Below are 22443 nucleotides of genomic sequence, written 5' to 3'. Positions count from 1 at the left end.
TTTTTTCGTTTCCTTTTTGGCCACACCGGGTGGCATGTAGGATCTTTGTTCCCTGACCAGGGATCATACCTGCACCCCCACCGTGGAAACGTGGAGTCTCAACCACTAGACCACAGGAAAGTCCTACTTTTGATCATTTTTAACTGTTATTCCATCTCTGTTTGTTAAAGCCAACTCCATTTCATATTTCCTTTTTAATTGATGCTGTATTTTTATAAAAATCAAAATCCCACATTGCTGTAGAAAATATTCATTAAGGTAAAATATATGATACACAATAAATAACCATTTCTATAGTATAACATTGTTGTGTAAAGAAGATATTCTAGATTTTTTAAAAAGCACTGCCTCTTGTTAAAGGAGAAATTTAAGAAACAAGATAATCTGATTTTTATACCGAAGTAAGTAAATGCTTCTTTCCACAGCCCAGGTTATGCTGAGTGCAGAAGAACCAGCTGTACACATCAGGGAATTGTAGGTTTTCTTTCCTTTTTTTTAGGCTGTAACATAGTTTGCAGGATCTTGGTTCCCAGACCAGCGATCAAACGTGGGCCCCCTGGAGTGGAAGCAGAGTCCTAACCACTGGACTGCCGGGGAATTCTCTCATTGTAGATTTTAATTTTTATGATATGTATGTTTAAGTAACATGCTTTTATTATATCAAGACTCCTTAATGAGCTTTGGTTCTCTGATTTTTCTTATAGGTTCTAACTGGATTCTCCACATCATTAGTGAATTAATGTTTGCTGATTCTAAACAAAAGTATGACTATCCAGAATTCCCAGTTCTTGAATGTGGGGACCCAGAAAAATATCAGGTTGGTACAAAAGAGCCTTGAAACTTAGAGCAAATTATTCTAGAAAGTAGAATTGGGGGATTTTTAGTTTTGAGTTCAGAAAATACAACACTAAATAATTCATTATGTGCTTATCATATAATCCCAGCACTTTTCAGGAATTATCTCATTTTACTACAGAATCACCTTATTACTATTACTTAAAAATGATTAAATCATTAGTGTGTGTGTGTGAAGTTAGTAACAGGTCATCCTACCTGTTATTAATATTATCTTATCGCATGTTATTACTCACCTTGTCAGTTTAACTAACTAAGGCCTGGATGTGAGATAGGATGTTGTTCTCCCTGCCAGGAAGGACAAGAAAAAGGGGGAGGAAGGATCTGCCTCGAGATTTTGGTGCTTGGACAGAACAGGGGAGAGGAGGACCATCCAGCCCCCCTCCACACTTAGACACACCACAAACACATGTGGGAAGGGAAGACAGTATCCAACTGGAAACCGCATTCCCAGCAAAACTTAGCAGAAGTGCTCACCAACAAAACTCCCAACAGGCAGACAGAACACACTTACTAGAAATAAAGTCACTTAGGGCGTTCAGAAAATTTCTGGAAAGAGATGGAGACACTTGCCAGGATGACAAATACAAACTTAAAAGTTGGATCCCAGTTGGAAGGAAACTTATTTCCATGGACTGGGCCGAAGTAACAGAAAAATATATTGTAAATGAGGTGTTCAGGGATTTGGGTTTCGAAGTCTTTTGATGTCTATAATTTATCAGAAATGTTCATTTTTCTCTTGAGTATTTTTAAAAGCACTTTTTGCATTTTAATTGTCCCTTGTGGCTCAGCTGGGTAAAGAATCCACCTGCAATGTAGGAGACGTGGGTTCGATCCCTGGGTTGGGAAGATCCCTTGGAGAAGGGAAAGGTTACCCACTCGAGTATTCTGGCCTGGAGAATTCCATGGACTGTAGTCCATGGAAGGGTCAGACACAACTGAGTGACTTTCACTTTCACTTTTCATATACAAGGATAGTTTTCTATGCAATGCGCCTTTTATTTTAAAATGGAAATGAGTGAGAGGATAAGCTTCATTTAATGGTTATTCACTTTATACAGAAAATTTTCTTAAATATATACATTTTTTTCTTAAGATGTATCTGTATTTCGACTTTACACTGCTTACAGTTGGCTATATCATGCATTTTTGTGAACATATAATTATACATTTATCTAGTTTTGTTACAATTAACCTCCATTTTCCTGCTGGATATTTTTCTAACCCTTTTAAGGAACTTTACCATTTCTCACATGTCTTAAAGAGATTTTTGGCCATGCAGTTTGGTGGAAATGGCACTCTATCACTTAATCTGAAAATTACCATCCATGTGATTTTGCACAAAGGACTTAAAACCTCAAAGTCTCTTGTTAATCCTTAAAATGGGGGTTACAATATCTACCTGAGAGGATTATTGTGAGTGAATGTAAAAGTACTTCCAAAACTGGAATCAAGAACAATGACTACTAATCATCACTTGGGCCCATAGCATTGATTTAAAAAAAATTTTAAGTCAGTTTTTGCTCCCTTGCTTGAGTTGGGATCTCTAGTTAATTTTTCACAGAAGCATTGGCTATAAACATCTAAATATAATTTCATTGCTTGAAATGATGACCAGCATGGAAAAAAACACTGAAAGCATTAGCCCACCACAGAACATACACTAAAGGTCTGATTTTGAGATAAAAGCCTTCATCCTATCCGATTAAACAGAGCTTCATTTTGTAAATTATCAGTAGAAGTAGATTACAAAAACAGAAAGAATCAATCATAGAGTCCTTATATTGACAAGAATTTCTCTCGTAAGGTATTTCTCAGATATTTAAATGACTCTGCATTTTCAGGTTCTGTTAGGATATTTGACTGCATGGAGTTTTGCTGGTTTAAGAAAAAAAAAAGACCAAGATGTTAAAAATTAATTTGGAGAAGCTATAGAAAGACTTGAACATTTCTGTTAATGACTTTGAATGTAGAAAATATCCACATTAAGTGAAAGAGTGGATTGCAGATTTTGAGCTGTCTTGAAGAAAATGATTTGGGGATGGCTGTGGGAAAAGGTAAATTTTTCTGGGGAAAAAAAAAAAATGGGCAATGGAAAGCAGGACAGAAGAAGGAAGTTCAAAAGGAAGTTTTCAATTGCATATTTATTTGTGATTCTCCATTCCTCATCCCCCACAAAGAAAACGGAAATAAAGAAAATCTAGAGAAGGATGTGGAAGAGGAATGATAGTAATGACTGAAACTCCTCTTCAGGTACTAAACCTAGGAGTGATTCACCACACACACACACACACACACCACACACACACACACACAACACACACACAATACACACAAACACATACACACCACACACATACAACACACACACACACAACACACACACACAACACACACATACACAACACACACACACAACACATAAGCTTTAACTGTATTGTTTATATTTTCAAGAGAATGAAACAGTTTCCATCACCAAGGATTTTGGCAACTCATCTCCATTATGACAAATTACCTGGGTCCATCTTCAAGAACAAAGCCAAGGTGAGTGTCCCTCCACTGGTATTTCAATGTGAAGTTCTTCATGTATAGATATTGGCTTTCTGAGGTATAGGATGAGTTTGCTACTCATCACAGAATTTTAATGAATAAAGTGTGCAGTTTGGTGTTTCTTGTTTTTTCTTCAGATAAATTGGCTATGCTGCTGCTGCTGCTGCTGCTAAGTCGCTTGGCTACAGTTGCATTCAAATGAAATGTATTTTCAGCCAGGATATAAAACATATACATAAAGTAGCCCACCAGGCTCCACTGCCCATGGGATTTTCCAGGCAGGAATATTGGAGTGGGTTGCTATTTCCTTCTCCAGGGGATCTTCCTAACCCAGGGATCAAACCCAGGTCTTCTGTATTGCAGACAGATCCTTTACTGACTGAGCCACCAGGGAAGCCCTTAACCTCCATTAGGTATTTGAATTCCACCAAGTGGCTGTCTGGACTACTCACATCTCCCATTATAAGGGACTCCTCTGTCCCCTCTGCCAGGTGTGGATGGCTCTGTAAAACAGTTTTTCTTTATACTGAGAATCTCCCAAATTGGAAATACCGCTTTAATCCATAATTTTCCCAGTTTAATGCAGTTCAGTAGAATCACAAACCTCAGTGATTCTTTTTCCCCCCTTAATTATTCCATGAGACACAGAGCTAAAGTAATGTATAAAGCATTTGGATTTGGAGCAAGCAGCCTTTTGAACAAAGCTTTACTTTCACAAGAAAGCAGGGCCAGAGATGAACGACAGTTAAGGTAAGAAGTTGATACTGAGATTTTATCCATACACTCCAGCAGGTGAAAGCCTGCTGGCCTTCACCATGCTCACTTATGTCTTTGCAAAATTATAAATTGCTATGAGCCAGAGAGATTCCTGAGTGGTAACCAGAGCCCCAAATATAAGACCCTCAAGTGACAAGAATCTGCTGTATTTGGATTGGGGGCAGAGTTTTAGATCTCAGCAAAGACATAGACTAGCACATTCATCTCTATTCAGTTGTACCCTACTACCGTCAGTTCATGTCTTTAGATTGATGAGGCGTTCTGGAATCCAGACTCCCTCTCACTTCCATGCCATCTACAAATTTGATAAATAGAGCTTCTATATCTTAATCTGAAATCCTCATTAAAATGTTGATGATGGTCTAGTCAGGACAGTTTTATTAAAAATCTCTGGGCAGTTTTACGTTAGTTTTTCAGCCTCCTTTGCATCAGTTTTATGTGCTTAAATGTTTCTGCTGCCGGCATGCCTTCTTCCATTTGCAGAGGAAGTCATAAGCAGCAAATCTACTAATTTAAGAACTATGTCCAAGAAAAAACTGCCATTAGAAATGACTTTTTCTTAGAGAACCCCTGTTGCCCCCTGGTGGTTATTACTTGCTCTTTTATGTGGCCACAAGTCAATTCCAAAAACATCTCCAAAATGGAGGTCATTTTGTACTTTGCAAACCCCACACTTTGCTCTTTCGGAAAGGGAAATGCTACTTGCCTGTTTCCGGTCCTCCGAACCTCTTATATGCTGTCTCCAATTCCTTCAAGGTCATTAACAGCGCTCAGTAATAATGTATTCCACAACATTCTCAGTTCTTTAAAGGGAAATCTGGCCAGAGGGCCCAAGCCCACTTGGAGTGGTCTGCAATTTAGTGGTTTTTCTTGGGTTTCAGTTTGCTCTTTACAACATTTATTTCACACTTTTCATTCAGAAAAATGAATTTGTGCCTCATCAGAGAAGGCAGACATAACACTGAAATTCAGAGGTTCTGTTTCCTCCACATCACTCATCATACCTCCAACCTACCCTTCTTTGATCTTCTCCCATGAAACTCTAAACATTATTTTTGTTGTCCTTAACATTATTTTGTTGTTTTTACTTTTGGGGTGGTTTAATTTTTCAGACCATGCTCTTGTGAGCCTGCTCTTCATTCCTTTTTACATGGTCTACATATGACATTTTACTGTCTCAGTTTGTTACCAAAAATTCAGTGTTACAATATCAGTCTTCTTTTTCTTCTTTCTTTTCCCCTTTTCCCCAGACTTCCTTATCTGCCAGTTCCTGTTCCTCAACTTCTTTCTTTCTTTTTACCTCCACAAAATCAGGTAGTATACAATAGGACACAATGCTCATGCTTTCAGTTTTCCAAAGTTCAACGCCTAAAATTAAGTTAAGATAACTTAATGTTCTCTCTCCAGATATTGGTGATATTTCGAAACCCTAAAGACACAGCAGTATCTTTTTTCCATTTCCACAATGATGTTCCTGATATTCCAAGCTATGGCTCTTGGGATGACTTCTTCAGACAGTTCATGAAAGGACAAGGTATGGCTGTTGGTAAAAGAACAACAGATGATCACAGAAATACAAAAATTCAAATGTGTTTTAGGATAAAGAAAGAAACAACAGGGACCTACTGTATAGGACAGGGAACTACATTCAATATATTGCAACAACCTACAACAAAAAAGAATATGAAAAAAGACTGCATATTTGTGAATATATATACAACTGAATTACTACACTGTACACCAGAAACTAATACAACATTGTAAATCAACTATACTTCAATTAAAAAAATTAATAACTTTAAAAAAGAAAGAAAAAATAAATTAAGGCAGATCCAGGAACCACAATGTTACTTTTAAATAAAGCTTTCTAGGCATCAAACAATACATTACTGTTTTTAAAAATAATTTGGACAATTCAATATGTTGAGGGTGAATGTTAAATAGCCATAGAACAGACATGGGACAAAAAGGCCTGTAATAGACTTGTACAAAAAGCATTTCAAATTCACTTCCCACAAGTCTCTGTATAGCACAATGATAAAAGCCAAAAAAGAACAAAACCATGACAATGAGCAGCCACACCTAAGATACTTGTTTGCCAGAAAGCAAGTAAGGTTTTGTTAGATTATGTTGAAGGTTTTACCTCTGGTTACTGATAACCATAATTTCATAAGTGCCCACAAATGCTCCAGCTACCAAACTAGGTACTATATACACATATCTCATTTAAGACCATACCAACTATGAATAAGGCAGTATTAACTATAAAAAATTTAAATCACTTGCCAACGGTCTCAGTTACTTGCATCCGGCAGCAACTCTACTTCTGTGGGTATAGTGGCCAGAGGTGAATAAATGTCTCTTTTTAGTAGTGAGTGGCTCTGTTGAGTGCTTACAGTATAGTACAAGGAAGAATTAATGCCAGATGACCTTAGACCTACCAAGTCCCTCTAAAAGGACCACGTTTAAAGGGGATCAGCACAGCAATGCAACACTATCCCATATGACTAGACACTGGGGACAGTACCGAGTCCTTAGCAAAGATTAAGTCTTGGGATTGGGGTGTAGGAGAGAAAAAGAAAGTGTACAGAAGGTGCTTATGAAGCACTGATAGGAAAGATTTGGCTTGTTTAGTAACTACTCACTAAGACCAGATGGAGGCAGTTAAGTCAAGTCTAAAACACTATACTCCATTCATATAACACAAGAGAACATTCAGTGGTGGAGAAACGCATCATCACTGGGACAATCTATTTTAGGGAATCTTTGTTGCTTGTCCATCCTTTTAGTCTAATCCTTTGATTAACAATGATAAGAAGTGGCACTGATATTAATAACTTGGATGGATTTTCTGCCTTGTAAACTTCTTAAAGTCAACTTACAGAGAGGCAGCTGAATGTACTGAAAATGTACAGGATGTAGAATGAGAAGGCCTGGATTGGGCTTCATCACTTATTATTATGTATTAGTAACACTAGATAGAATAAAACAGCTACCATTTATTGAGCACTTACCACATGCCAGGCATGCTGGCATGCTACTCCTAACACACATTATTTTAATTTTCATAATAACCAAATGAGGATAATACTATTATTATCACCATGTTACAGAGAAGAAAACAGAGGCAGAGAAAGACTCTAAACTTTGATTTCCCTAGTTGTAAAGAGAAAATAGGAATACCCAACCTATGAGAGGTAACACAGTACTGTATTTTGTTTGGTTGCAATAGCTCTGGGGTTGAACTAACACTAAAAGATGTCAATAACACATAACTTATTGTGCAGCCTTAAAGTGGTTACTTAGCTCCTCTGGGTTTCTAATTCTCCATCAATAAAATGGGTATAAAATTGTACCTATCATATTGGATTGCTTTAAAAAGTGAAAGATGAAATACATGCATATCAGTAAAACATTTGGAAAAGCAGAAAACCCCACCACAGTGGCATAAACAGATCAGGTTTTATCTTCTTCACTTAACTAAGAAATATGGAGATAGCAACTGACCCAGTAGACCAGTAACGTTGGGTCAGCAGCTCTGAGATTCCCTGGGCCCCTCTATCGTGCTTTCTGCAACATTCTCTCAAGTTGTCCACTGTCCCTCTGAGCATCACCTTCAGATCATGAAGAAGGGTCATCGTGACAGGAATAATTGTTCTAGAAACCTTCCAGCAGACCCCTGATTGCTGGCTAGGACTACTTCATGTGACCAGAGTCCAAAGGGAGGCAGAAAGTGAGAAGCAGAATTTTCTGATTAGCTTAGACCCAACTAATAAGGGTTTGGTTGGCAACAAAGAAGGGAGTGTACTATATTTGGGGCAGGAAATTTACAGTATTTTGTACAACAAAACATGTAGACACTGCCTGGCTCAAATCATAATAATTATGACAATATTATTATTACTAATAATGTTAATATTGGCTAATATTTGAGTGGGTATTAGTGATCAGGCACTGTTTTAAGCATTTGACATGTGTTAATTCACTTAAAATTCACAACAACCCCATTTTACAGATGAGGAAACTAAAGTACAAAGAGGTTTAGGGATTTTCTCAAAGGCACACAGCTGTCTAGATCTGCACTGTCCAATATGGTAGCCCCTAGCCACATGTGGAAATTGAGCATTTGAAATGTGGCTAGTGCAAGTGAAGAGCTAAATTTTAAATTTTATTTTAATTTAAATTTATATTTTAAGACACTCAGTTCAGTTGCTGGAAACTTTTAAGTAAGTTTGGTATGAGTGTGTGAATCTGTTTTTTTAACTATAAGTTTCATGAAGTCTAAATACATATAAGTATTTTTGGCAAAAAACTTAATCAAATTGATGTTCCTTATAAGTGTAAAACACCCACAAGCTTTTGTAGACTTAGAATTAAAAAAAAATAAGGGCAATGTTTCACTAATAATTATTTATGCTGATTACATGCTGAAATGATAACATTTTGGGATCTGTGGGTTAAATAAATTAAACTATTCAAATTAATTTCACCTGCTTCTTTTCACTTTTTTTAACATGGCTACTAGAAAACTTAGAGTTACAGATGTGGCTTGCATGACATTTCTATTGGACAATGCTAGTCTAGATAACATGTCTCATCATTTCTTTCTGACATTATATCTGTTGGGTTTCATGTCTTATTCACTATTTCTGAATTACTTCATTCACCTAAATGTTCATGAAAATTTGTAGTTCTTGTGAAACCATTTTTACAACTTGCTTAGTTGTGCCACTGTTCCTGAAAATAAGAAAATGAGAAAATCTGACATTAGGACTGATTTATGTCAGTTCTTTTGGAGCAGGGATTTGTAATCTTATAGTCTTGTTTGATCGTATACACATACATATAGTTTATATTTTAGGGCACACATTAACCATTTTATCCTCATTCTATCATTCTATCATTTTAACCTCAATTATTTAAAATTTCTTAAGAAGTTATTTTTTCCCTGTATTTTTAGTTTCCTGGGGAAGCTATTTTGATTTTGCAATTAATTGGAACAAACATCTTGATGATGAAAATGTTATGTTCATATTATATGAAGACCTGAGAGAGGTGAGATTATGATTATTGGTATTCTATAGCAAGGTTTACTATAAATGACAACATAGAACATTTATTCATAATGTCTGATTGCATGAACAAATATTATACTCAATTTTTAAAAATATTCCATATATGTCGTACAGTGCTAGGGGAAAAAAACCAAACAATGCATATGTGTTTAGATTGTTTATTTAATAGAAATAATAAAGTTCTTAGGAACTTACTACTAACAGTGACTGTTTTTTTCCCCTCTGTGATAGATAGTCCAAATTAGGAATGGCAGAAATGATAGGTCTCTATTGAGGTTTAACTCAATATGCTTTTGGCTGTGAATTAATTTTTCCATATAATGTTATTTTAAAAAACTGCTTGTTCACAAATATTTAGTGAGTTCAGCATTGTTCTGCTGCTGCTGCTGCTAAGTCGCTTCAGTCGTGTCCAACTCTGCGCTATCCCATAGACAGCAGCCCACCGGGCTTCCCCGTCCCTGGGATTCTCCAGGCAAGAACACTGAAGTGGGTTGCCATTTCCTTCTCCAATGCATGAAAGTGAAAAGTGAAAGTGAAGTCACTCAGTCATGTCCGACTCTAGCGACCCCATGGACTGCAGCCTACCAGGCTCCTCTGTCCATGGGATTTTCCAGGCAAGAGTACTGGAGTGGGGGTGCCATTGCCTTCTCTGAGTATTGTTTTAGGCCTTTGTAATTTATCAGTGAACAGACTAAAGTTCACTACGTGGGAGAAGCTTACATTCTAGCTGGAGAAAGTGGGGAGACAGAATGATAAACAATAAATACAATAGAAATTTTAAATGTATATAATATGTGAGAATGAAGAAAGAGCACAGCTGATTAAGGAAAACTAGAAATCCCCAAGGGTGGGGTGTCGGGATACTGAACAAATCTCAGCATGAAATAGGATGGTCAGTGGAAAGAAACCTCATGGAAGGCATGCGACATGAACCAAGATCGGAGGGAGATGAGGGAGGGAGCCAAGTAGGTAACCAGAGTAAGAGCTTTCCAGGCAGAGAAGACCAGCTGGAGCAAAGGCCCTGAGTCAGGAGTGTTCCTGCAAGGATTAAGGAATGGAAAGGAGCAGATGTGGTTGGCTGTGGGGATGAGCCTGAAGAGGCCAACCGATGAGGACAGGTATAAGTGGGTGGACTGGAGTGTGAGAAATGGAGTGGCTCTGAGTGAAATGAGAAGTCATTGTAGGATTTCGAGCAGAAGAGTGGTAGGAACTGATGTGTTTTTAACAGGATCATTCTGTCTGGTGTGTGAGAATATATTAGAGAGAGGGAAAGAGAACCCAGGGAAACCCATGAGGAGGTTATTGCTCTAGTCCAGGCAATGGAAGGAAGATGGTGGCTCAGACCTGAAGGGGCCATGGAGGGGAAGAGAAGTGGTTGAATTCTGAACTTACGTTGAAGGAAAAGCCAATAGCATTTGCTGCTGGACTGGATGAAAGAAAGAGTGAGAACAAAAGAGAAGTCAAATGAGACTTTTATTTTATTGGTCCAACCAACTGGGAGCATTGAGCTGTCACCATGGGAGTAGGAGACGGCAGCAGGTGAAGCAGGATTGTGGGGAAGACCAGGGATCTGGTTTTAAACATCAGAAGGCTAAGATGTTTATCAGTCATCCAAATGGAGAGGCCAAGTAGGCAGTCGGGTATTGAAGTCTTAAATGCAGAGAGTTCTGAGCTACAGATGTAAATCTGGCCCACAAATGACATTTAAAGTCATGAGATTACATATCTAATATGTAAGCATATGGATAGAGAAGTTGACCAAGAACTGAGCCTTGCAGCCCTCCAACATGAAAAGTTTGAATAAAAAGGGAGGAATCAGCAAAGGTGACCTAGGAGTAGCTAATGACATAAGAGGGAAACCAGAGTCCTGGAGCTCTAGGGAAGAAAGCATGTTAAAGAAGAGACTCAAATGCTCTCTAACGGAATTGAGTCTTTAACACTAGTTGCTCCTGACAGTCTTATAAAAAAAAAAAAGTGTAATTGAATTCATCCCTTCTGTTTATGGTATATATATATATATATATATACATATACATATACATATATATATATATAACATGAAAGAACATACTCATGTAGTCTTTTCCCCGTCTCGTCTAGAATGTTGCTAAAAAAACTTTTGATTCATGGATGTTAGTGTTGTCCCAAATGTTAATCATTCTTTCTTGCAGTTGGTAGGAGGTTGCCTGTTCAAATTGATTTGGGGACTGCTGTAGTATATAGCCTGCTCCTTTGGGAAATTCACATTGCACACCAGCATATTAAAGATTGACAGATTCTACAAACAAACAAACAAAACCTTACCTTTACTAATCCAAGGCTTCCACATTTATTTGACCGCAACCCTTAACCTTCCTTCCCCCCATGAAACATCTATAAGCACCTATATATTCACCTATATATTTCATTAATATATGAAATATATTAATGTTTTGTAGAGTACAGTTTAAGAAACTGTGCTAGAAGATTTCTAAATCTCCATTGGTCAATGATACTGTTGAAAAGGTTGATGATACTTACAAAGGTATTAAATGATATATTCCAAGACTCATTCTAGCTTTTATGATTCTAAAAATGAGCCTTTCTTGATAGAATTAAATATTAGCTACAAACAGGATTTAGAAGAAAAGAGAATTTGAATGAGCACATACAAATATATTAATTTCCTCAGCTGGTTTAGACTGGTGCTTTTTAACAAAATGAATGTCATCTTAGATAAAATTCTACCCTACTGATGAATGCTTACTGTCACTATCTATATCCTGAATAGTTTAGTAAGTCGTAAATTGAAACTACAAAGTAAAATCAGTACAGAGTATCTTAAAGGGAAATTTCAAATATTTATACTGAAGTATCAAAGTAAGTCTGAAGAGATAGAAAGGGACAGCTGAATTATAGTTAGGCTTAAAATGCATTCTAAGAAGCCTGTCTTTGCTCGGGGCACAATTCCCATAGAAAGAAGTTTATCCTCTAAAATTTTGTTTTCAGAATCTGGCCACTGGAATAAAACGAATTGCTGAGTTCTTCGGATTCTCTCCATCTGGGGAGCAGATTCAAACTATTTCGGCACGAAGTACCTTCCACGCCATGCGAGCCAAGTCCCAGGAAACACACGGTGCTGTGGGCCCGTTCCTGTTCCGCAAAGGTAAAGTTGCCTTGATTTCTAAGCCATCCATCAGTCTGCACATAACAGGCAATTGAAACAACTATGCTGAAGAAGACAGGATTTTCTTTGTCTCTTCCTCAACAAGAAGTCTGACATAGATCAGAGCTGGAACTGGTAACTCCACGCTATCTTTTAGAGTACTAAGCTCCTCCCACCTTTCTCTTGCCACCTGCTGATAAAAGGAGAGCAGCTAGAGCTCCTGAATTACAATAAAGTTAGAGGGTTATTTTATTAAAGTAAAAAGGGAGTGGCAAGAGAATCACATGCATTTGCCGAGCAAGCCCCCTTTACAGAACTTTGTGGGAAGCCTCATTCAGTGGCTTACATCTCATTGGTCACTTCTCACTGTGCTGTTGGCTGGAAAATGTAGTTTTTTAAAAAGGTGGGTGTGTTATTACTCAATTAAAATCAAAGTTTTATTAATAAAGGAGAAGGAGAAAATGAGTGTTGGATAGGCAACCAGTTTTCTCTGGCACTGATGATTTGACTAAATTTCATTAAAGTATTCTAATTTCTTATGCAAATGTATGATAATATATAGCCCAAGGATTGTCAGTTTTCTTTTTTATTGCATATATAATGAAAGTGTAATGTGATTTAGAGGCAGCACATGTAACAACTATTACTTATTAAGCATAAATCATGTGTTAGGCCCTTTGCTGGGGTTAAATTTTATAGCAAAAATACATTAAATCCTTAATTTTATAATATGGGCACCAAGACTCAGAGATATTAATTGATCCTTTGTCACAAAGCTAATTGGGCTTCCTAGGTGCGCTAGTGGTAAAGAACCCAACTGCCAATGCAGGAGACTAAGAGATTCAGAGTCGATCCCCTGGGTCAGGAAGATCCCCTGGAAGAGGGCACTCCAGTATTCTTGCCTGGAGAATCCCATGGACAGAGGAGCCTGGTGGGCTACAATCAATAGTGTTGCACAGAATCAGATACGAGTGAAGCAACTTAACATGCACGCACAAAGCTAATTAATGAAACAGGATACAAATGTAGGTCTACTTGATTCTACTATACTTTGTCAAATGAAGACTCATTTAAAAAAATCCACTGTGAATACAACATTGTATATAAATCTGGCTTTGGTTTGCATTCTGACTTTAACTCTGATTTTTATGCCCTATTTTATTAGCTTTAAGAAGAGGGGAAAAATAAAACCTTTCTATATGTTGTTAATCAAATACTCTTCAGAATAGAAAAAATTCTAAAAAGTAGTGATTTTAAAATATTACACTATTCCATGTAGAAAATTCAGAAAGTACAGAAAAATGAAAAAGTACTAAAAATTATCCACATTTCCCCCACCAGAGGCAGGTTTGACTTTTTGACACATTTCTTCCAGCCTTATTCTGTGATGTTTCATATAGTTGATGACATTTGTAGAGAGTTTTGTTTTTTTATTCCCTTCATATATGTAAGCATGTTCTCACATCATTAAAACTGCTTTATAAATATACATTTCATTGGCTATGCAACAAGGAGCTTAACAACTTCAACCCAAATCATCAAAAGAGTCTAAGGAAAAGAGTAACTTCTTTACTTTTAAAAGCACATAAGAAAAATATATCTCAATCTCAGGCAAAATAATAATTTTTTGCAAAATTTTCAGCACTTGGAGACTTAACCAGAAGCTGCTATAAAAATATTAATTTATCTTCACAATGGGTATTTAAAGTATTAAAAGACTTTAGAGAGAAAAAGATGATTCTAAAAACGTGGTATTTTGGTCCCAGGTGTTGGAAGAGGGGTGGGGGCGGGAGGTCACTGAGGTCACGGGCCCCCTTAGTGACACTGAAAAAGTACATCACCTACCACAGCACACCATACCAATGAGGAAGCCCAAGTGGATCTTGCTCACTTTACAAGAAAAAGTACATTAGTTTTTTAAGACTGTGTAATTTTTTTTCATGTGTCCATTTCACATTTCAAAGTGAAACTCTGCACGGAGAAATGGTAAAATCAAGATGAAATATTCTAACAGGTATCTAAGTCTACTGTTTTTTTGTGTGTGTTGTAGGTGAAGTTGGTGATTGGAAAAACCTGTTCAGTGAAACTCAGAACCAGGAAATGGACGAAAAATTCAAAGAGTGCTTAGCTGGCACTGCCCTGGGAACAAAGTTGAAGTACAACTCATATTGCCAGCCTTGATTCTGGTCAATTCAGCTTATTTTCCTTAATAATAACTGAATTTAAATATCAATAATTACATAATAATCTAATCAATAATGATAAAAACATTTTAGACATAAACAGTGTTTAATAATGAAAACAAATGAAAATTTTGAGCACAAACTTAAGTTTGTTCACTTTTTACAGAAAGATAAGTTTAGGAGAAGGAAATGGCAACCCACTCCAGTATTCTTGCCTGGAAAATCTCATGGACAGATGAGCCTGGTGGACTAGTGTCTGGCATCGCAGAGTCATACACAACTTAGCAACTGAACAACAACAACACACAATCAGGCAGATGGTGATTTGGGGAAATAGTTCTTGATGGAAATGCGACATAAAATGAAGATTGAAGTGACCTAGCAATATGGAATACAGAGTTTTGTAAGAAATTAACATTTGTGTATAGAATAATAATTGCAAATATTCAAACAATAAAGTCCAATGATAAAGAAAAAAAAAAAAAAAGAAAGATAAGTTTAGCCATCCAAAAGGGATACTATATTTAGTGATGCATCCTGGGGTTTTAACTTCTTTCATGCTCTGGGTTCACACATGACCATAAGCCAATACTATCAGAGATATACCTAAATCTGTTTGCACATAGATGAGACAGGCCATTCTGTCTGATCACAGGAAGGCCTGTGATCATGATCACAATGTTTTGTCCTCTCACAAAAATCCCTCTCTTCCTCACTGTGGATCAGAGCCCTTGTGATCTGATCCTTTCTGAACTTACTGCTATGGGAAATTTAATTCCAATTCTGCCCCGAAATAAAATGAGTAAATTCTATTCTCATTTGATTCAAGAAAAACACATTGCTCATGTACTCTGTGTGTGTCATTTCAGAAAGCTCTATGGAGGCCCACTCTCAAGGGACTTTATAGTTGTACTTAATACAAGCTTCACTTTAAAGCTAAAGATTAGAGGTTGTGTTATTCTGGCATGAAGGCTTTCCTACCAGAGAGCCTCAAGTAAGCATGTGGAATCTACAAGAGAAAGCAGAAAGTGTTCTGGAAAAAAAAAAAAAAAAAAAAACCCTTTCAACAATCTCCTTAATATTTACACTACAGCTAGTTTCACTGTAAAGCTAAGTTCTACACAGTTAATAGAATGAGTCGTAAAAAAGTTACATAAAATTGCTTTGAGAAAGATTATAGGACTACTATTTCTAGCAGTATGGTAGATTAAGTAAACTGAAGACTCTTTCCTCAAAACACCAAGAAAGGCTACATAAAAATTCCTTCAGTGGCACTGGTCAGCTTCCAATAAAGTGAGTGGACTTAACAGAGACCAAAACTAAAGAGAGAACTGAGAACTAGAGAGAATAAGAATCAGAGATGACCTTGAGATGTCAATGAGAAATCTGCAGAAACAGAGACTTGGGTTTTAATGCCCAAGCTCATATGATTGGAGCAGGAATAGACAAATAGGCCAAACAAAATAAAACAAACAGAACAAAATACAGTGGCCAAACTGATCCATGAATGTAAAGAAAGTTCAAATACGACAGAGATGGCATTGCATATCATAGGAACAGATTAAACTCTTCAACATTTGATGCTAAGATAACTGCTTATGATATAGAAGAAATAAAATCAGACCTTTACTGCACATCACTCAAAAAAATTAATTCTTTACAAATTAAAAGGCTGTATGTCAAAAGATGATGTAAAGACTACGTTTTTAGAAGCAAATACAAGTTAATATTTTTATGACCACAGAGTAGGATTTATTAAGCAAGAAACAAAACAACACAAAAAGGAAACAATTTATATTTTGGGCAACATTAAGATTTAAAATGTAAAACAGCATCATTAAGAAAGTAAAACCAAATGAAACAGCGTGTCAGAATTAAGATTCCACACTGTTGTGGAGCCACCCTCCCTGCTGCTGCTGCTGCTGCTAAGTCGCTTCAGTCGTGTCCGACTCTGTGCGACCCCATAGACGGCAGCCCACCAGGCTCCCCCATCCCTGGGATTCTCCAGGCAAGAACACTGGAGTGGGTTGCCATTTCCTTCTCCAACGCATGAAAATGAAAAGTGAAAGTGAAGTCGTGTCTGACTCTCAGTGGCCACCCTCCCTGGCCGCCCCCAAAAGAGAACAAAGTTCAGGTCACTTACTGCCATTGCTACTGCTGACACCTGAGATGGCCTCTGCCCTTTGAGAGCTGACAGGGGAACATGAGTCCAGCTTCTGCCAACTCCCCTGAGCTTGCTTGTCAACTGGTCTGTCACAGAAAAATGGGACTTCCTTCTATGTTCCAAGTCTTGCACCACTGTTTATCCATCACTGGCTAGACTTGAATTATACTGAGAATTTTAACTCCATAGTAATCTGGAAAATGTGGTTTTAACCTTCCATACATTATAATCCAGGAGATGCGGAGACATGGAAGAGAGTTGGAATGGAAGCTAAGTCAAACTTAATAACATATAGTACAGTCCACTCTTTCTACCAATAATCTTTCAAGCAGTCCACTTAATGCAGTTGTTCCCTTCTTCAAATGGAAACATGCTTATCCTACCTCCTAAATCTGTATGCCCACTGTGATATTTCTTCCTCATTTTAGTCACAACCCCACTTTAAGACACTCTGTCCCAAAGACTATCTTATAAAATTAACCACCATCAGCAAATGTCAAGTAAAAAGGGCAAGGAGAACAATTAAAAGAGGTTCATCCACTGCTGGGCATACACACTGAGGAAACCAGAATTGAAAGAGACACATGTACCCCAATGTTCATTGCAGCACTGTTTACAATAGCTAGGACATGGAAGCAACTTAGATGTCCATCAGCAGACAAATGGATAAGAAGGCTGTGGTACATATACACAATGGACTATTACTCAGCTTTTAAAAAGAATGCATTTGAATCAGTTCTAATGAGGTGGATGAAACTGCAGCCTATTATACAGAGTGAAGTCAGTCAGAAAAAAAAAACCAATATAGTATATTGATGCATATATATTGAATTTAGAAAGATGGTAATGATGATCCTATATGCGAGACAGCAAAAGAGACACAGATGTAAAGAACAGGCTTTTGGACTCTGTGGGAGAAGGCAAGGGTGGGACGATTTGAGAGAATGGCATTGAAACATGTATATTACCATATGTGAAATGGTTCGCCAGTCCAGGTACGATGCATGAGACAGGGCGCTCAGGGTTGGTGCCCTGGGGTGACCCTGAGGGATGGGATGGGGAGGGAGGTGGGAGCAGGGTTCAGGATCGGGGACACATGTACACCCATGGCTGATTCATGTCAATGTATGGCAAAAACCACTACAATATTGTAAAGTAATTAGCCTCCAATTAAAATAAATTAATTAATTTACAAAAGTTCATTTGTACATAACAAAGACAAAGCTATGGAAATACATGCATAGCTTCTATGGTTCTTTATTTTGCATCTGGTCATGAGACCGTAGCTGGTGTTTATAATTCCTTGTTTATTCTTCCCTTTGCCATCAGATGTCTCCCTGGTTAGCAGGGTGATGCAGACCTTCAGTCTTGAAGGATCTGAGTCCTTAACATTCCCACCTGTGTTAGAGACCTCTAAATTTCCATTAATGAAAAAATCACTTATCACTGAATGTGGAACTACTGAAAGGAATTCCAGAGAAACCTTTGGGTTGAAGACATACTTATCTCTGGCTGCATCACTATTTCCTCTTGCTAATTCATATCAATCAATCCAACCAGTCCAGTAACCCCCTTCTTCTTATTATTATTTTGGCCATGACACATGGTGTGTGAGATTGTAATTCCCCAACCAGGAATGGAACCCGCACCCCCTGCATTGAAAGCTTGAAGTCTTAACCAGTGGACCAACCACCAGGGAAGTCCCTCCCCTTTATTTTCTTGATAACTTAATGGCAAGATGCACCTGCAAACTTGAAACTGCATGTTTCAAGTTCCCCTTCAAGGAACCACGTGGTGAAAACACAGCCCCAAATCATAGAAACAGGAAGCCCTTATTTTGCAAGCATTTGATTAAGTTTAACCATGGAAAACAACCCTTTTACATCTACTGATTTCTGGGCTTGAGTATTCCAGCCATGGAAGAAATAGCAACTAGGGTCAGAACACATACTATACCTGAAGGACAGTACACCCAGCTTGCCGAGTGTGGTCTCCCTCCTGGGGCTGTAACTGAATCTTCAATACTTGATCCCACTCTCCTAGAAGGCCAGCTGCTTTCAGGTGATAAGTTCAAGATAAAACCATTGAATCGCATGGTAGTCAGTGTACCGCCTCACTTCTTTCTCTGCAAAACGGGTTCCTTACTAAGGGATATCATTATGGCGAACAAGGTATTTGGAAAGGCTACCAATGATGGCACTGGCAGAAGCGCTAGAGGAAGAAAAAGCAAGCCCATACCTGGAATACATGCTTTCTCCACAGAAGGCAGATCCCTGCCCACTCCATGATGGAAGGGCTCCATGTAACCGACCTGCCACCAAGTGGCGGGCTGGTCTCCACAGGTGTTCAGGGTACTTGTGCTGGGGTCTCAGTGTTGGGCTCAGCCGTCGGAGTGTCGGGTGTTCAGCAGTAAGATCCACCTTGACAAGATCGCACACCTATCTCATCCATTCCTACTGCCAAGGCTGTTCATTTGTGTTAAACGAGCATGGGGGTAGCTGGGGAAATGCCAACTGACATCTACAGAAGTTTTCTTGCACGCTAGCTTCTCAAGTCTCCTTAGAAGGGGGTAACTCTCATGAAGATTCACAAGGAAACCCAATACACTCAGACTCTGTGTTCATTCCAAGTGGTCACTCACATCCTTTTCCCCCAGACCTCCTTATCATCGACACTCTGACCTTGTTCCTCCCAAATCTCCGAATATCCAAGTAGGCCTCTAGCTTTCTCTCCTCCCAAGTGACAACTCAGTGTATTGCTTGAAGCTGCACCCTGGAAGGATTTCCCTTCTCCCACTATCCTTTAGGGCCACTTCCCTGAAAGGCTGTTGGAACACATCAGTTCACTTCCAGTTAAAGCCAGTGTATAGTGCTTCACCTGAATTTTCCTTTCTCAGCCACCTGGTCACAGGGAACTCCCCATGAGACCAGAGATGTGGGTTGATAAAGCAGAGAGCAGGAATGCATGCCATAGAGGTCTTAGATATCTGCTCACGTAGCACACCTGTGGGCTGCCATCTATTTCAGTACTAGAAACTCCAGGAAGTTTACCACTGCTAATGGCATCTGGTGAGCAAAACTTTCTGACTACTGCTCTGACTCTGTGGCCCTTTTTTTGGAGGTGGGATGGAGTTAAGTGTTGCCACATGGCTTCTGCCAGTCTGGGAGCCATAATCTCCATTGAAATCAGGTAGTTTTTCAATGGGAACATCTCCCGTCAACATTCCCCACCCACCGTGGACAGCCACTACAGAGCTTTTCAAAGATGAAAATATACTGCTCAAGGCCTGGTGAAGGAGAGTCCTTTGGATATTCTTAGGGGGCATGGTTAGAAAGTGAGTGGATAGGTTGCATACAATTAATCTACTCGAACAATCCTGATTCCCTAAGTATTTTTGATTTCTTCTTTTGTATTACTTGGCATCACAATTTCATTTAATGTTGGCCACCACTGAGCCCAAGTTATAGTAAACCAACTAAACAAACTCTTAGAACCACTGCCAGTGCTGGAGCCAGCGCAATGAGTGCATAATGTGAACTATGTTCCTTTTCTCATGTTACCTTTAGAGTCATACCCACGCACTTTTCTTGGATTTCTGCTGATAAAAATTAGTGAAATCTGGTAACTCTTTCATTATGTAAACTGTATCCTCTGGGTCAGATCTTGTCTGTATCCTCTTGGAGCATTCTAGCATCTGATTCTAGTTCTAGAAGTGAGTTCATGAGGTAGGAATAGGACATTTGGAAAATGAGCACCTCCTTACAAGCTGACAACTTCAGGGTCTTCAAGTTTGGCTGTACCAGCCTTATCCAACAAGCATGGAAGGGCTGTGGTGACTCAGCAGAATTTCGGAGGGCAGTGGACTCCTTTCAGTTCAGTTCAGTTCAGTCACTCAGTCGTATACGACTCTTTGTGATCCCATGGACCGCAGCAAGCCAGGCCTCCCTGTCCATCACCAACTCCCGGAGTTCACCCAGACTCTTGTCCATTGAGTAGCTGATGCCATCCAACCATCTCATCCTCTGTCGTCCCCTTCTCCTCCTGCCTTCAATCTTTCCCAGCATCAGGGTCTTTTCCAATGAGTCAGCTCTTCACATCAGGTGGCCAAAGTATTGGCGTTTCGGCCTCAACATCAGTCCTTCCAATGAACACTCAGGACTTACCTCCTTTAGGATGGACTGGTTGGATCTCCTTGCTGTCCAAGGGACTCTCAAGAGTCTTCTTCAACACCACAGTTCAAAAGCATCAATTTTTCGGCACTCAACTTTCTTTATAGTCCAACTCCACATCCATACACGACTACTGGAAAAGCCATAGCCTTGACTATATGGACCTTTGTTGGCAAAGTAATGTCTCTGCTGATTAATATGCTGTCTAAGTTGGTCACAACCTTCCTTCCAAGGAGTAAGCGTCTTTTAATTTCATGGCTGCCATCACCATCTGCAGTGACTTTGAAGCCTCCAAAAATAAAGTCAGCCACTGTTTCCCCATCTATTTGCCATGAAGTGATGGGACCGGATGCCATGATCTTAGTTTTCTGAATGTTGAGCTTTAAGCTAACTTTTTCACTCCTTTGAATCCACCCAAATTCCCAGGATCTTATTCTTTCCCAGTCAATGGCCTCAGTGTTCATAGAAGAGATCTGAGGAGGGTACAAATTAAGGTTATACAATAACAGCTAACTGCAGCACTGAACTCCGCACCTAATTTCTGCTCCACGAACCTTGAGATGACAGGAAGCAAGAGGTTCTTCCGGGCAGTTATAAAAGCTTGTATCCTCTGACCATGCTTGAGCTTGTCATTTTCTTTAAGCTCTTTCGGCCAGTTCAGGGGCTTTAAAAAGTCAGAAAACATGTCATTGCTATTGCCGTTACCTCTGAAACAACCACCTCACACCCACAAAGCTGGTAAATGGACTCCGGCAAACAATCACTACAGTTGGGGCTTTCTGTCATCTCAAAGGGCCACAGAAAGAGGGGTCTGACTCCTGTCTACCTTCCAAATCTTCCACTAGGGCTTCATATGTGGGGAAGTTAAATCAAGGAAACTATAGTGTTTCCCACTGATAGGCTGCAGTACCGGAGGCTGCAAAAGAGACACGGGAAAGCCAATAGCCAATATGTAATGTGTACCTGAAGTCCACCTTGGAAATGCTTCTTCCCCCTCATCCTAGCTAGGATGTTGAGGTACAGGCTTCTGGTTCTAATTCTAGCTCCCTTGCTTACCAGCTGTTACTTAACTTCTCTGTGCCTCGGACCTCGGTTTTCTCATCTGTTAAATGGGCATAGTGATGGCACCTACCTTGTAATACTGCTGTGAGATGGGTACTCAGCACTCCTCAGTCACTCAGTCAAGGTGCCAGTATTACTCTGGGAGTGTGATAGTCCATTAGATGAGGAGGATGTCTTGTCTTGCTCCTCTGTCCACGGGATTTCCAAGGCAAAAATACTGGAGTGGGTTCTCTTCTCGGGGAATCTTCCCAACCCAGGGAACAAACCGGATCTGCGGCATTGCAAGCACATTCTTTACCGTCTGAGCCACCAAACCTTGCCTCAGGATATCTTGCGGGATTTAAAATTTTCTCATTAAAAATCCTACTGGTAAGGACTTTGGTTGTAAACTCCAGGAGACCCCTCAGGAAGCAGATGGCTCTCCTAACTGCTGGCTGGTACCTGGTACAGCAGGTGCAATTAC

The 22443-nt window shown here is 39.0% G+C and overlaps 2 protein-coding genes across 2 annotated transcripts in view; one reads left to right on the top strand and one right to left on the bottom strand.

Annotated features, from left to right (window-relative positions):
* Window positions 1-14583, top strand: part of SULT6B1 (sulfotransferase family 6B member 1) — a 15520-nt gene extending 937 nt beyond the window's left edge. The window contains exons 2-7 of the mRNA XM_019969994.2: window positions 705-817; window positions 3310-3399; window positions 5590-5716; window positions 9143-9237; window positions 12246-12402; window positions 14453-14583. Of these exons, the coding sequence (XP_019825553.2) occupies window positions 705-817; window positions 3310-3399; window positions 5590-5716; window positions 9143-9237; window positions 12246-12402; window positions 14453-14583 (713 nt within the window). The remainder of the gene's footprint in view (window positions 1-704; window positions 818-3309; window positions 3400-5589; window positions 5717-9142; window positions 9238-12245; window positions 12403-14452) is intronic.
* LOC139185699 (uncharacterized) overlaps window positions 1-22443 on the bottom strand; it is a 32185-nt gene that overhangs the window by 6825 nt on the left and 2917 nt on the right. The window contains exon 3 of the mRNA XM_070798158.1: window positions 1-22443. This exon is cut by the window's left edge and continues 6825 nt beyond it. Coding sequence (XP_070654259.1) covers window positions 22384-22443 — 60 coding nt within the window. The 3' untranslated portion in view covers window positions 1-22383.

Source organism: Bos indicus, chromosome 11 (genome assembly GCF_029378745.1).
Source record: "Bos indicus isolate NIAB-ARS_2022 breed Sahiwal x Tharparkar chromosome 11, NIAB-ARS_B.indTharparkar_mat_pri_1.0, whole genome shotgun sequence".
Taxonomy (NCBI): Eukaryota; Metazoa; Chordata; class Mammalia; order Artiodactyla; family Bovidae; genus Bos; species Bos indicus.
The sequence above is the reverse complement of the archived record's forward strand: the minus strand, read 5'-3'. Positions and strand labels throughout refer to the sequence as shown.